At 42.2% G+C, this 13,757-nt stretch overlaps 1 protein-coding gene across 4 annotated transcripts in view; it reads left to right on the forward strand.

Moving 5' to 3' along the window:
* Nucleotides 1-13,757, forward strand: part of LOC124041348 (cullin-9-like) — a 74,442-nt gene that overhangs the window by 32,376 nt on the left and 28,309 nt on the right. For 3 of the 4 annotated variants that reach the window (XM_046358840.1, XM_046358837.1, XM_046358839.1), the window contains exons 15-22: nt 4,821-4,911; nt 10,326-10,497; nt 10,810-10,915; nt 11,026-11,121; nt 11,262-11,437; nt 11,525-11,658; nt 12,603-12,788; nt 13,131-13,160. In XM_046358840.1, coding sequence (XP_046214796.1) covers nt 4,821-4,911; nt 10,326-10,497; nt 10,810-10,915; nt 11,026-11,121; nt 11,262-11,437; nt 11,525-11,658; nt 12,603-12,788; nt 13,131-13,160 — 991 coding nt within the window. The remainder of the gene's footprint in view (nt 1-4,820; nt 4,912-10,325; nt 10,498-10,809; nt 10,916-11,025; nt 11,122-11,261; nt 11,438-11,524; nt 11,659-12,602; nt 12,789-13,130; nt 13,161-13,757) is intronic. The other variant, XM_046358838.1, reaches the window with a different exon arrangement.

The following is a 13,757-nucleotide window of genomic DNA, read 5'->3' on the forward strand; positions in this document are numbered from 1 at the left end:
CTGGCCAAGATAAAGCAAAGCAGTTCGAAACATACAACAACACACAGTTACACATGGAGTAAAACAAACATAGTCAATAATACAGTAGAAAAATAAGTCTATATACAATGTGAGCAAATGAGGTGAGATAAGAGAGGTAAAAGGCAAAAAAAAGGCCATGGTGGCGAAGTAAATACAATATAGCAAGTAAAACACTGGAATGGTAGATTTGCAGTGGAAGAATGCAAAGTAGAAATAGAAATAATGGGGTGCAAATGAGTAAAATAAATACATAAATACAGTAGGGGGAGAGGTAGTTGTTTGGGCTAAATTATAGATGTGCTATGTACAGGTGCAGTAATCTGTGAGCTGCTCTGACAGCTGGTGCTTAAAGCTAGTGAGGGAGATAAGTGTTTCAGATATTTTTGTAGTTCGTTCCAGTCATTGGCAGCAGAGAACTGAAAGGAGAGGCGGCCAAAGGACGAATTGGTTTTGGGGGTGACCAGAGAGCTATACCTTCTGGAGCCCGTGCTACAGGTGGGTGCTGTTATGGTGACCAGCGAGCTGAGATAAGGGGGGACTTTACCTAGTAGGGTCTTGTAGATGACCTGGAGCCAGTGGGTTTGGCGACGAGTATGGTTGACGAGCATGCATTTAGTTTTACTTGTATTTAAGAGCATTTGGAGGCCACGGAAAGAGAGTTGTATGGCATTGAAGCTCGTCTGGAGGGTTGTTAACACCGTGTCCAAAGAAGGGCCAGAAGTATACAAAATGGTGTCGTCTGCGTAGAGGTGGATCAGAGACTCACCAGCAGCAAGAGCGACATCATTGATGTATACAGAGAAGAGAGTCTGTCCAAGAATTGAACCCTGTGGCACCCCCATAGAGACTGCCAGAGGCCCGGACAACAGGCCCTCCGATTTGACACACTGAAATCAATCAGAGAAGTAGTTGGTGAACCAGGCGAGGCAATCATTTAAGAACCCAAGGCTGTCTAGTCTGCCGATGTGGAGATTGATAGAGTCGAAAGCCTTGGCCAGATCAATGAATACGGCTGCACAGTAATGTTTCTTATCGATGGCGGTTAAGATATCATTTAGGACCTTGAGCGTGGCTGAGGTGCACCCATGACCAGTTCTGAAACCAGATTACATAGCGGAGAAGGTATGGTGGGATTCGAAATGGTCGTTAATCTGTTTGTTGACTTGGCTTTCGAGGTCCTTAGAAGGGCAGGGTAGGATAGATATAGGTAGAGTGCCACCCCCTTTGAAGAGGGGTATGACCGCAACTGCTTTCCAATCTTTGGGACCTCAGATGACACGAAAGAGAGGTTGAACAGGCTAGTAATAGGGGTGGCATCAATTTCGGCAGATAATTTTTAGAAAGAAAGGGTCCAGATTGTCTAGCCCGGCTGATTTGTAGGGGTCCAGATTTTGCAGCTCTTTCAGAACATCAGCTGACTGGATTTGGGAGAAGGAGAAATGGGGAAGGCTTGTGTGAGTTGCTGTGGGGTGTGCAGTGCTTTTGACCGGGGTAGGGGTAGCCAGGTGGATAGTATGGCCAGCTGTAGAAAAATGCTTACTGAAATTCTCAATTATATAGTGGATTTATCATTGGTGACAGTGTTTCCTATCCTCAGTGCAGTGGGCAGCTAGGGGGAGGTGTATTTATTCTCCATAGACTTTAGTGTCCCAGAACCTTTTTGAGTTTGTGTTGCAGGAAGCAAATTTCTGCTTAAAAAAGCTAGTCTTGGCTTTTCTAACTGCCTGTGTATATTGGTTTCTAGCCTCCCTGAAAAGTTGCATATCATAGGGGCTGTTCGATGCTAATGCAGAATGCCATAGGATGTTTTTGTGTTGGTTAAGGGCATTCAGGTCTGGAGAGAACCAAGGGCTAAATCTGTTCCTGGTTCTAAATGTATTGAATGGGGCATGCTTATATAATATGGTGAGGAAAAAAACCCAGGCATCCTTTACTGACGGGATGAGGTCAATATCCTTCCAGGATACCCCAGCCAGGTCGATTAGAAAGGCCTGCTCGCTGAAGTGTTTCAGGGAGCATTTGACAGTGATGAGTGGAGGTCTTTTGGCCGCTGACCCATTACGGATGCAGGCAATGAGGCAGTGATCGCTGAGATCTTGGTTGAAAACATCAGAGGTGTATTTAGAGGGCAAGTTGGTTAGGATGATATCTATGAGGGTGCCGGTGTTTACGGATTTGGGGTGGTACCTGGAAGGTTCATTGATAATTTGTTTGAGATTGAGGGCATCAAGCTTAGATTGTAGGATGGCTGGGTTTTTAAGCATGTTCCAGTTTAGGTCACCTAGCAGCACGGGCTCTGAAGATAGATGGGGGGCAATCAGTTCACATATGGTGTGCAGAGCACAGCTGGGGGCAGAGGGTGGTCTATAGCAGGCGGCAACGGTGAGAGACTTGTTTTTAGAGTGGTGATTTTTAAAAGTAGAAGTTCAAATTGTTTGGGTACAGACCTGGATAGTAGGACAGAACTCTTCCAGGGTTTTTGGTGGTCTTCCTAAGCCAGGATTCAGACACTGCTAGAACATCCGGGTTGGCAGAGTGTGCTAAAGCAGTGAATAAAACAAACTTAGGGAGGAGGCTTCTAATATTAACATGCATGAAACCAAGGGTATTACGGTTCCAGATGTCATCAAAAGAGAGCGCCTGGGGAATAGGAGTGGAGCTAGGCACTGCAGGGCCTGGATTTACCTCTACATCACCAGAGGAACAGAGTAGGATAAGGGTACGGCTAAAAGCTACGAGAATTGTTCGTCTAGAACGTCCGGAACCGAGAGTAAAAGGAAGATTCTGGGGGCGATAAAATAGCTTCAAGGTATAATGTACAGACAAAGGTATGGTAGGATGTGAATACAGTGGAGGTCAACCTAGGTATTGAGTGATGAGAGAGAGATATTGTCTCTAGAAACATAATTGAAACCAGGTGATGTCATCGCATGTGTGGGTGGTGGAACTGAAAGGTTGGATAAGATATAATGAGCAGGGATAGTGGCTCTACAGTGAAATAAGACACTAAGCACTAATCAGAACAGCAATGGACAAGGCATGCTTAGTCGAGTGATCATAAGGTTGGTTGGGGTAACGGCGATTCACACAACTAGCCAGGCCATCGGTAGCAAGATGGCATAGGATGGAGGTCTGTTTTTAGCCACCTTGTGCGTTTCCATCGGTATATTAGTGGGGTTCCGTGTGGTAGAGGGGATCAATCCAATTGGCAAAATAGTTATAGTGACCCAAGAAAAATTGTCCGATAGACCTATTCAGATAACAGCCGATAAGACGGCTAACGATTAGTGGGCCGCAGTGGGCCAGTTGGATAACTCCCTCGGGCAGATAACGTCGGTAGTCCAGTCGGGAAGGCATGGTGGGACTCCGCATCGGCAGTAAAGCGGGTCCGGATAGGTGATTGTAGTCCAGGAGTGGCTGATGGAACTCTTCAGCTGGTTAGCTCCGGATTAATTGATCCGGGATCGGACAGGAAGAAGGAAGAAGCCACTGCTCCAAAACTGCCATAAAAAGCCAGACTAGGTTTGCAACTGCACATGAGGACAAAGATTGTACTTTTTGGAGAAATGTCCTCTGGTCTGATGAAACAAAAATAGAACTGTTTGGCCATAACGACCATCGTTATGTTTGGAGTAAAAAGGGGGATGCTTGCAAGCCGAAGAACGCCATCCCAACCTTGAAGCAAGGGGGTGGCAGCATCATGTTGTAGGGTGCTTTGCTGCAAGAGGGACTGGTGCACTTCACAAAATGGATGGCAAAATGAGAACGTAAAATGATGTGGATATATTGAAGCAACATCTCAAGACATCAGTCAGGAAGTTAAAGCTCAGTCGCAAATGGGTGTTCCAAATGGACAATGACCCCAAGCATACTTCCAAAGTTGTGGCAAAATGGCTTAAGGACAACAAAGTCAAGGTATTGGAGTGGCCATCACAAAGCTCTGACCTCAATTCTATAGAACATTTGTGGGCAGAACTGAAAAAGTGTGTGCGAGCAAGGAGGCCTACAAACCTGACTCAGTTACACACGTTCTGTCAGGAGGAATGGGCTAAAATTCACCCAACTTATTGTGGGAAGCTTGTGGAAGGCTACCCAAAACGTTTGACCCAAGTTAAACAATTTTAAAGGCAATGCTACCAAATACTAATTGAGTGTACTGGGAATGTGATGAAAGAAATAAAAGCTGAAATAAATCATTATCTCTATGTCAGGAGTTGTGAAAAACTGAGCTTAAATGTATTTGACTAAGGTGTATGTAACCTTCTGACTTCAACTGTATGTTTTAACTTAGTTTGAGAAAAACTAATGGATTGGTCAAAATATGGCTGGCAGATTATAGACAAATCAAAAATCTGGTTTTACTTGTATATTTAAATCACTGTAAATCCACTTCACGGTGGATTTACTTCAATCGCTATCATGGACGTCTAAGATTAACCACACTGAATCTGGAAGAAAACTATTAACTCATTCTTTGCGTATGTAACACTAATGCTCAATCATCTGCAAACATCTTCATGAATCATATCAGATCCACTCCAGATGTTGTATTTAAACTCATGAATGAAGATAAAGGATGACAGTTTGTACATGATAGTGCTTGCTTTGTTATCCAAATGATCTTGTGTCCTTTGTCATCCTGTGAACCCAGTTCATTGCTGCTCGCTGCTATATTTTTACTTGTTGTTTTTAGAAGTGTGACTTCAATAGGGATGTCACATTTTGGCTTGCACGTGTCATGCCACTCTGTTGCTAATAGCTCATTTGTAACCCGTGCTGTCCTTTCTAACCAAATACAGATGGTTTTGGGCCAAATAGAGGAGCATCGGCGAAGCCACCAGCCAATCAACATCCCCTTCTTTGACGTCTTTCTGCACAATCTGTGCCAAGGTATATTTACTTTTAGCTGGCTCAAAGCACAGCAAATACCAGACACGCAAAGAAATGGTGCCAAAATCAGGGCTCCAAACTAACATTTCCCCTAACTTTTTCAGTTGGTGGCACCATCCCATGATTTGATTGCACCCCCAAAAAATAGTATAATTTCAATGCCACAAAAAAAGTAGTTATATTTTTAAGTAATTCTAACGTAATCCACAATGCTTTATTAAGAAGTGTAATACACCTGCATTGCTTGCTGTTTAGGGGTTTAGGCTGGGTTTCTGTACAGCACTTTGATATATCAGCTGATGTAAGAAGGGCTATATAAATACATTTGATTTGATTAATAGACCACTGAGATGGTATTCAATAAATACGTTACAGTAATCCAGTGATTATCAAATCAAAATCGAGTAATTTTATTGGTCGCTTACACATTTTGCAGATGTTATTGCTGGTGCAGCGATATGCTTATGTTTCTATTTATGTTTGGGGCGGCAGTTAGTCTAGTGGTTAGAGCGTTGGGCCGGTAACTGAAAGGTTGCTAGATTGAATCCCAGAGTTGACAAGGTAAAAATCTGTAATTCTGCCCCTGAACAAGTCAGCTAACCCACAGTTCCTAAGCTGTCATTGTAAATAAGAATGTATTCTTAACTGACTTGCTTAGTTAAATAAAGAAATCAAAATTTCAAAGATTCTAGCTACAGCAGTGCACTAAGACAGAACAATTCAAACAAATTCGGGCTCCTGAGTGGCGCAGCGGTCTAAGGCACTGCATCTCAGTGCAAAAGGCGTCATTACATTCCCTTGTTCGAATCCAGGCTGTATCACATCCAGCCGTGATTGGGAGTCCCATAGGGTGGCGCACAATTTGTTAAATAAAGATTAATAATATTAAAATAAATATACAGTGGGGCAAAAAAGTATTTAGTCAGCCACCAATTGTGCAAGTTCTCCCACTAAAAAGATGAGAGGCCTATAATTTTTATCATAGGTACACTTCAACTATGATAGACAAAATGAGAAGAAAAAAAATCCAGAAAATCACATTGTAGGATTTTTAATGAATTTATTTGCAAATTATGGTGGAAAACAAGTATTTGGTCAATAACAAAAGTTTATCTCAATACTTTGTTATATACCCTTTGTTGGCAATGACAGAGGTCAAACATTTTCTATAAGTCTTCACAAGGTTTTCACACACTGTTGCTGGTATTTTAGCCCATTCCTCCAGCCTGGAAAGGATGAGATAGCTACAAACCAACAGGCTTTGCTTCAACCCCGCAACACACACACCAATTGATTTGATGGAGCGCTGAATGTATATATATTTTTCTCTTGCTTTGTTTGCTCTTTTCCATATTATGTCGATCTCTGGTAAACTACCCAGGAAAGGGCTGAAAATAGCCCATATTGGCCTCCCGGGTGGTGCAGTGGTTAAGGGCGCTGTACTGCTGTGCCACCAGAGACTCTGGGTTCGCGCCCAGGCTCTGTCGGAACCGGCCGCGACCGGGAGGTCCGTGGGGCGACGCACAATTGACCTTGCGTCGTCCGGGTTAGGGAGAGTTTGGCCGGTAGGGGATATCCATGTCTCATCGTGCACCGGCGACTCCTGTGGCGGGCCGGGCGCAGTGCACGTTAACCAAGGTTGCCGAGTGCATGGTGTTTCCTCCGACACATTGGTGTGGCTGGCTTCCGGGTTGGATGCGCGCTGTGTTAAGAAGCAGTGCGGCTTGTTTGGGTTGTGTATCGGAGGACGCATGACTTTCATCCTTCGTCTCCTACCCGAGCCCGTACGGGAGTTGTAGCGATGAGACAAGATAGTAGCTACTAAACAATTGGATACCACAAAATTGGGGTGAAAAAGGGGTAAAACATTTTTTTTAAAGAAAATAGCCCATATTAACACATGTAGCCTTAGAAATACGGTTAATGAAATCAATAACAGGAAGGTTGCAAGTTCGAATCCTCGAGCTGACAAGGTAAAAAATCTGTTGTTCTGCCCCTGAACAAGGGGCCCACTGTTCCTAGGCCGTCAGTGAAAATAAGAATTTGTTCTTAACTGACTTGCCTGGTAAAATAAAAAAATAACATCAGATAATATTAAAATGTTAACCATTTCTGAGAATCATTTAGATCATTCATTTGATGATACAGCAGTAGCAATACAAGAATGTAACATCTATATAAGAGACAAACGCTTATGCGGGAGGTGTTGTATATATTCAGAGCTATTTCCTTGTAATGCTTCGAGAAGATCTTATCTGAAGTGTTGTGCCAAGTGAACCAGCAACCACATCTGAAGCCTTTTCTTTTGGGGTGTTTTATATAGGCCACCAAGTGCTAACAGTCAGTATCTCAATAATATGTGTGAAATGTTTGCTAGTGTATGTGATGTAAATAGATGTCTACTTTCTTGGGGACCTGAATAATGACTGGTTTTCATCAAGCTTGTCCGCTCAATAAGAAGCTTCTCACTGTAACCAGTGCCTGTAATCTGGTTCAGGTTATTAATCAATCTACTGTACCAGGGTGTTTACAAATACTACAGGGTCAAGATTATTCAAATGTATCGATGACATTTTTACTGATACTGTAGAACTTTGATCTAAAGCTGTATCCGTACCCATTGGATGCAGTGATCACAATATTATGGCTATATCCAGGAAAGCCAAAGTTCCAAAAGCTCGGCCTAAAATAGTATATAAGAGGTCATTCAAAAGATTTTGCTCTGACTTTTATGTGGGTGATGTAAAAAATGTTTGTTGGTCTAATTTGATTAATAAGGAGAATCAAGACGCTGCATTTGATGAATTTATGAAATTGCATCTTTCAATTATTGATAAACATGCACCTGTTAATTTAAGACTGTTAACTGTTAAGGCTCCATGGATTGAGGAATTGAAAAACTGTATGGTTGAAAGAGATCGTGGAACAGAAGGTGTGGCTAATAAGTCTGGCTTTCTAAAAATTGAGAAATGATGTGACTAAACCCCTTTTTTTTAATTATGAAGCCAAGATCAATGATATAAAGAATGATTGAGATAAAAGTACTTTAAATTAACTTATGGGCAGAAAGACAAATTCAACTCCATCTTTTATCGAATCCGATCACATAAACCATTTGATCTTGCCAAGTATTTTTATGATTACTTAATTGACAAAGTGGGCAAACTTAGGCAGGAAATGCCAACAACGAACAGTGAGACATCTTATTCATGCATATAAAAAAAACTATAATGAAAGAAAAGCAGTGCAAGTTTGAATTTTGTAAAGTGGAAAAATGTATCTATCAATAATGACAAACCTGGCATTGACAACTTAGATGGAAAGCTACTGAGGATGGTAGCTGACTCTATAGCCACTCTTATATCTTTTAATCTGAGCCTAGAGGAAAATATTTGTCCTCGTGCCTGGAGGGAAGCCAAAGTAATTTCGCTACCCAAGAGTGCTAAAGCAGCATTTTAGTGGTTCTAACAGCAGACCTATAAGCTTGCTGCCAGCTCTTAGCAAACTGTTGGAAAAAAATTGTTTGACCAAATACAATGCTATTTCTCTTTAAACATATTAACAACAGACACTCAGCATGCTTATAGAGAAGGGCACTCAACATGTACTGCACTGACACAATTGACTGATTTGTTGAAAGAAATTGATAAGATTGGGAGCTGTACTATTAGATTTCAGTGCAGACTTTTGATATTATTGACCATAACCTGTTGAAAAAAACTTGTCATGGCTTTTCAACCTCTGCCATATCATGGATTTAGAACAATCTATCTAATAGAACTCAAAGGAATTTCTTTAATGGATGCTTCTCTAATGTCAAACATGAAACGTGTGGTGTATCGCGGCAGCTCTCTAGGCCCTCTACCCTTTTCTATTTTTTACCGTTCACCTGCCACTGGCATTAAACAAAACATGTGTGTCCATGTATGCTGACGATTCAACCATGTACGCATCAGCAACCACAGCTAATGAAGTCACTGAAACCCTTAACGAAGAGTTGCAGTCTGTTTTGGAATGGGTGGCCAGTAATAAACTGGTCCTAAACATCTCTAAAGCGAAGAGCATTGTATTTGGTACGAATCATTCCCTAAGTTCTAGACCTCAGCTGAATCTGGCAATGAATGGTGTGGCTGAACAAATTGAGGAGACTAAAGTACTTGGTGTTACGTTTTAGATTGTGAACTGTCATGGTCAACACACAGATTCAATGATTGTCAAGATTGGGAGAGGTCGGTCTGTAATAAAGAGATGCTCTGCTTTTTTGACACCACATACCAAACAGTAAATCCTGTAGGCTCTAGTTTTGTCTTATCTGGATAAGTCAAGTGCTGCAAGGAAAGACCTAGTTAAGCTGCATCTGAGAGTTGAAACATTTAATGTGTTGAAAATCCAAAATTGTTTACATAGTCAACTTATACACAGCTCTGACACACACACTAACCCCACCAGACATGCCACCAAGGGGTCTTTTCACATTTCGCAAATCCAGAACAAATTCAAGAAAGCATACAGAATTATTTAGAGCCATTATTGCGTGGAACTAAGTTCCATCTCATATTGCTCAATTAAACAGCAAACCTGGTTTAAAAAAACAGATAAAGGAACAGCTCACGGCACAACGCCTCTCCCCTACATGTGCCTTTAAAAAATGTTTTGTTTTGTTATGTAGTTCTATCCTTGAGCTGTTCTTGTCTATTAATGTTCTGTATTATGTAATGTGTTGTGTGGACCCAGGATGGGTAGCTGCTGCTTTTGCAACATCTAATGGGGATCCTAATAAAATACCAAATAGAACAGATGTGTACAGCAGTAGTGATATTATCATCCTAGACTATATAATACAGTATGTGACGATTATTAAAGTGACCAGTGTTCAATTATGTACATAGGCCAGCAGTGTCTAAGGTGCAGGGTACATTACTGGGTGGTAGCCGGCTAGTAACAGTGATTAAGTTCAGGGCAGGGTACTGGGCGGGCCGGCTAGTGGTGACTGCATAGCAGTCTAATGGCCTGGAGATGGAAGTCATAGTTTGACAATATGGCTATTTTTGTTATTTTACTTTCAAAATAGAGCTCCAGAATCCTGATTTTGTTTTTGTTCAATAGATATGAAGTTGCCTTCATCTTTATGTACACTATTCCAGTTAGAGAAACATTTTAGAATAGCCTGTCTGATTCAGAACATACAGTTGTGACAAAATGGTTGCAGTCTGGAGCCCTGCAAAATGTATCAAATTATCATGTATCATAATTCCTTTTTTAAATTCTGTTTTCATAAAATCAAGAAATACATTACTAGTACTGGCAGATTATTTACTTGACCTAATCAGCCCGTAAGATTTGATTTAGCTTCTGAAAGTTAAAGTACAATTTGTCTTAAACTGTCCTGTTCATCTTGTGACCGTTAACAACAGGATCTAGTTTGGAACTCAAGGAGGACAAGTGCTGGGAGAAAGTGGAGGTTTCCTCTAATCACCATCGAGCGAACAAGCTCACTGACAAGAACCCTAAAACCTACTGGGAGTCCAATGGCTGCACAGGTTCCCATTTTATCAACATCTACACGCACAAGGGGGTGGCTATTAGGTATGTCCACACATCACTTTGGCCATACTGAGGGTTTATAATGTTGGAATGTTTACTCTTGATATCTGCACAATATGTAAAGACCATTTAAATTGAAGCACACCTGTGTTGCTCACTGTTCCCTTGCCTGTATACCGAAATGTTTGTGTTATTGCCTTGTTCTTGCAGCTATGGATTATTATGCTGGACTGCATGCTGTATCTTAAACAACTGCTGCGTTTACTTCAATGGCATCCATAGTTGTACTATTTCTAACTGTAACAATTGGGCACTTACTGTAAGCACATTTTCTCCTTTTCTTGTTAAACCAAGGCAATTGTCAGTTCTTGTGGCCAGTGAAGACTCCAGTTATATGCCTGCCCGCATTGTAGTACTTGGAGGAGATGACCCCACAAATATCAACACAGAGCTGAACACAGTAAGTAGCTGTATAGGCAGGCGGGAGTAGGAACATCTTTGGAAGTAGGTTATATGTATGATCTTGTCTTTTTAAGGTTTAAGCCTCTCCCCCAACTCTGTGATTTACAGGTCAATGTGCCTCCGTCAGCCAATCGCATTGTGTTACTGGAGAACATGACCCGCTTCTGGTCCATTGTGCAGATCAGGATCAAGAGGTGTCAGCAGGTGGGCTGTGGCATCATGAAAATTGGAATTTCAATTGAGTTTTACTTCCTGAATTGAAATGGTATTGATCACAACCCTGGTCAGCAGGGAGTCTACTTTAAAATGTTGAACCTGCATTAACATCATTTTCTCCACACCAGGGTGGCATCGACACGAGGGTCCACGGTTTTGAGGTGTTGGGGCCCAAGCCCACCTTCTGGCCTGTTTTCAAGGAGCAGCTCTGCTGTCGCACCTACCTCTTCTACACCACCAAAGCCCACACCTGGTGCCAGGAGATCCTTGAGGACAAGGCCCAGCTGCTGCAGCTCTTCAACAAGTAAACCCTTTTCTACTACGAACTACTGCTAATTGCACTCACCCCCAGACTGCTCTAACCTGGCCTGGTGTGTGTGTGTGTCTGCAGACTGAACAGCGCTCTGCGACATGAGCAGATGTTTGCTGACCGCTTCCTGCCCGATGCCGAGGCAGCAGAGGCTCTGGGACGCACTTGCTGGGAGGCGCTCATCACCCCCATCGTACAGAGCATCACCATCTCTGGTAACTTCCGGAGTCTCTGAATGTTTCTCAATATGCATACTACCATACGCCACACTCACGCGCCAAGTTTATTCTCCGAGGACGTTATCCTGAGTAAGTTTTTGTGAGGACGAGAGTGTGGAGAACGCATAAAACATTACATTTGAGAAGCACTCCCACTACTGTATTACCTCACACTACACCTCCTCATTCACTGAACCTTCTTCCAGCCAGGACAATGCAACAATGGAGACGAAACCAGATATACACAAAGCAAACGTTTTACTTCATAATTATCAGCTAGCTGTACGGAAATCATAATAATCTAGCTAGCTAGCCAAACAGGCAAAAATGACCTGAATCTAATGTTATGCAAGGTAGATGTACACTTTTCGTGGGTAGCGAGCTACCAATTCTTCATGGCGATCTGGCTAGCTAGCTAACAGTAGTAGATTGCCAGTTAGCCCCATTGACTGTTTATGGGCTTAAGATCTACGCACACTACAGTGGGTATTGTGGGCAGGTAAACGTGCCAAAATTAACACAGCATCTATTTATTAACGTATTAAGATACAATATTGTAGTCAGGCAACGTATGAGATGTGGCTATGCAACATTTCATTTTCTCTCTCTACAGTTCAAATAATGACATTTTGTGTAATTTTTCGTAATATTTCTGTGCATACTTTATGTTGCATGCTTAAAAATATGTTCAAATGGAGTAAGCATTCGACAAGTGCCCTCCGTGCTCCATTTCGCATACTTTGATTTGGAATCATACTCCGACCATCCCATGTACCAATTTGCGTGCTCAGAGCACGGTAGTATGCATTTTGAGAAACACACTCTTTCTCACATCCTGCAATTCAGCTACATTCTGTCAGCCATACATTTTCATCAACTAAGATGATTTTCTGTCAGAGTTGTAGTATGCCAACCTTGCTTTTCTCCTCCACTCCTAACAGAGACCCAAGACCTCAGTCCCCTCTCCTGGTTACTCACTGAGTACCTGGACAACGCAGAGTCAGCCAGGCGCTGCAAGAGTCGGGCCGCCATCTTCAACTCCCGCGTCCGTCGCCTCACACACCTACTGGTCCATGTGGATACCAGCCGAGTGAACACAGAGGAGCTCAAGCCGCCCATCAAATGCAGTGAGTAATCCTGTAACCCTATACCCTACCACTTCTTTATTTCTGATAAACACTGAAGTCTTTTCTCTGTCCAGCTGTGACTGATATTTCATTAGGCATAGTGGGACAAAATGTGGGCCTCTCAACCTTTTTGAATAGTATTTTGGCAATTATTGCCCCTAAAATTGGGTGCGGAAATCCTACAGGAATTGCTAATCAAAATGAGCTGCAAATAAATCTCAGTAGACTAAAGACTAGATTTTGCATGGTAGTATAATATTTGGAAATGCGAAGGTATTGATACTTTATTCATAATATTCGGTCGACAACCCATCACGTCTTCCGTATTTCTTTTGTTTTCAGAAGGTATCAACCGAAGCAAAGTTTTAAAGAGTAAGTAAGAGCTTAGAGGCTAATGTACTGCATTTAGTTATTCTTCCAGCATCTCCATTTTTATATCACTGAGATGTTCCGCTTTCCCCCCACACGCAACCCTCCAGTTTGAATTGAAAATGGTCAGAACGATGTGTTACTCCTTTGTTTCTTTCAGTTGTTTTTGGCTGCAGTTTCATCCGCTACATGACCAAAAGTATGTGGACACCGGCTTGTCAAACATCTAATTCCAAAATCATGAGAATTAATATGGAGTTGGTCCCCCCCTTTGCTGCTATAACAGGCTCCACTCTTCTGGGAAGGCTTTCCACTAGATGCAGGGAGTTTGCTGCGGGGACTTGCTTCCATTCAGCCACAAAAGCATTAGTGAGGTTGGGCCCTGATGTTCGGTGTGGAAGACTTGTCGCCCATGTCGACAAACAAATTTTGTATGGACCTCGCTTTGTGCACGGGGCATTGTCATGGTGGAACAGGAAAGGCCCTTCCCCAAATTGTTTCCACAAAGTTGGAAATACAGAATTGTCTAGAATGTCATCGTATGCTGTGGCGTTAAGATTTACCTTCACTGGAACTAAGAGGCCTAGCCCGAACCATGAA

This window comes from Oncorhynchus gorbuscha, linkage group LG08, assembly GCF_021184085.1.
Source record: "Oncorhynchus gorbuscha isolate QuinsamMale2020 ecotype Even-year linkage group LG08, OgorEven_v1.0, whole genome shotgun sequence".
Classification (NCBI taxonomy): Eukaryota; Metazoa; Chordata; class Actinopteri; order Salmoniformes; family Salmonidae; genus Oncorhynchus; species Oncorhynchus gorbuscha.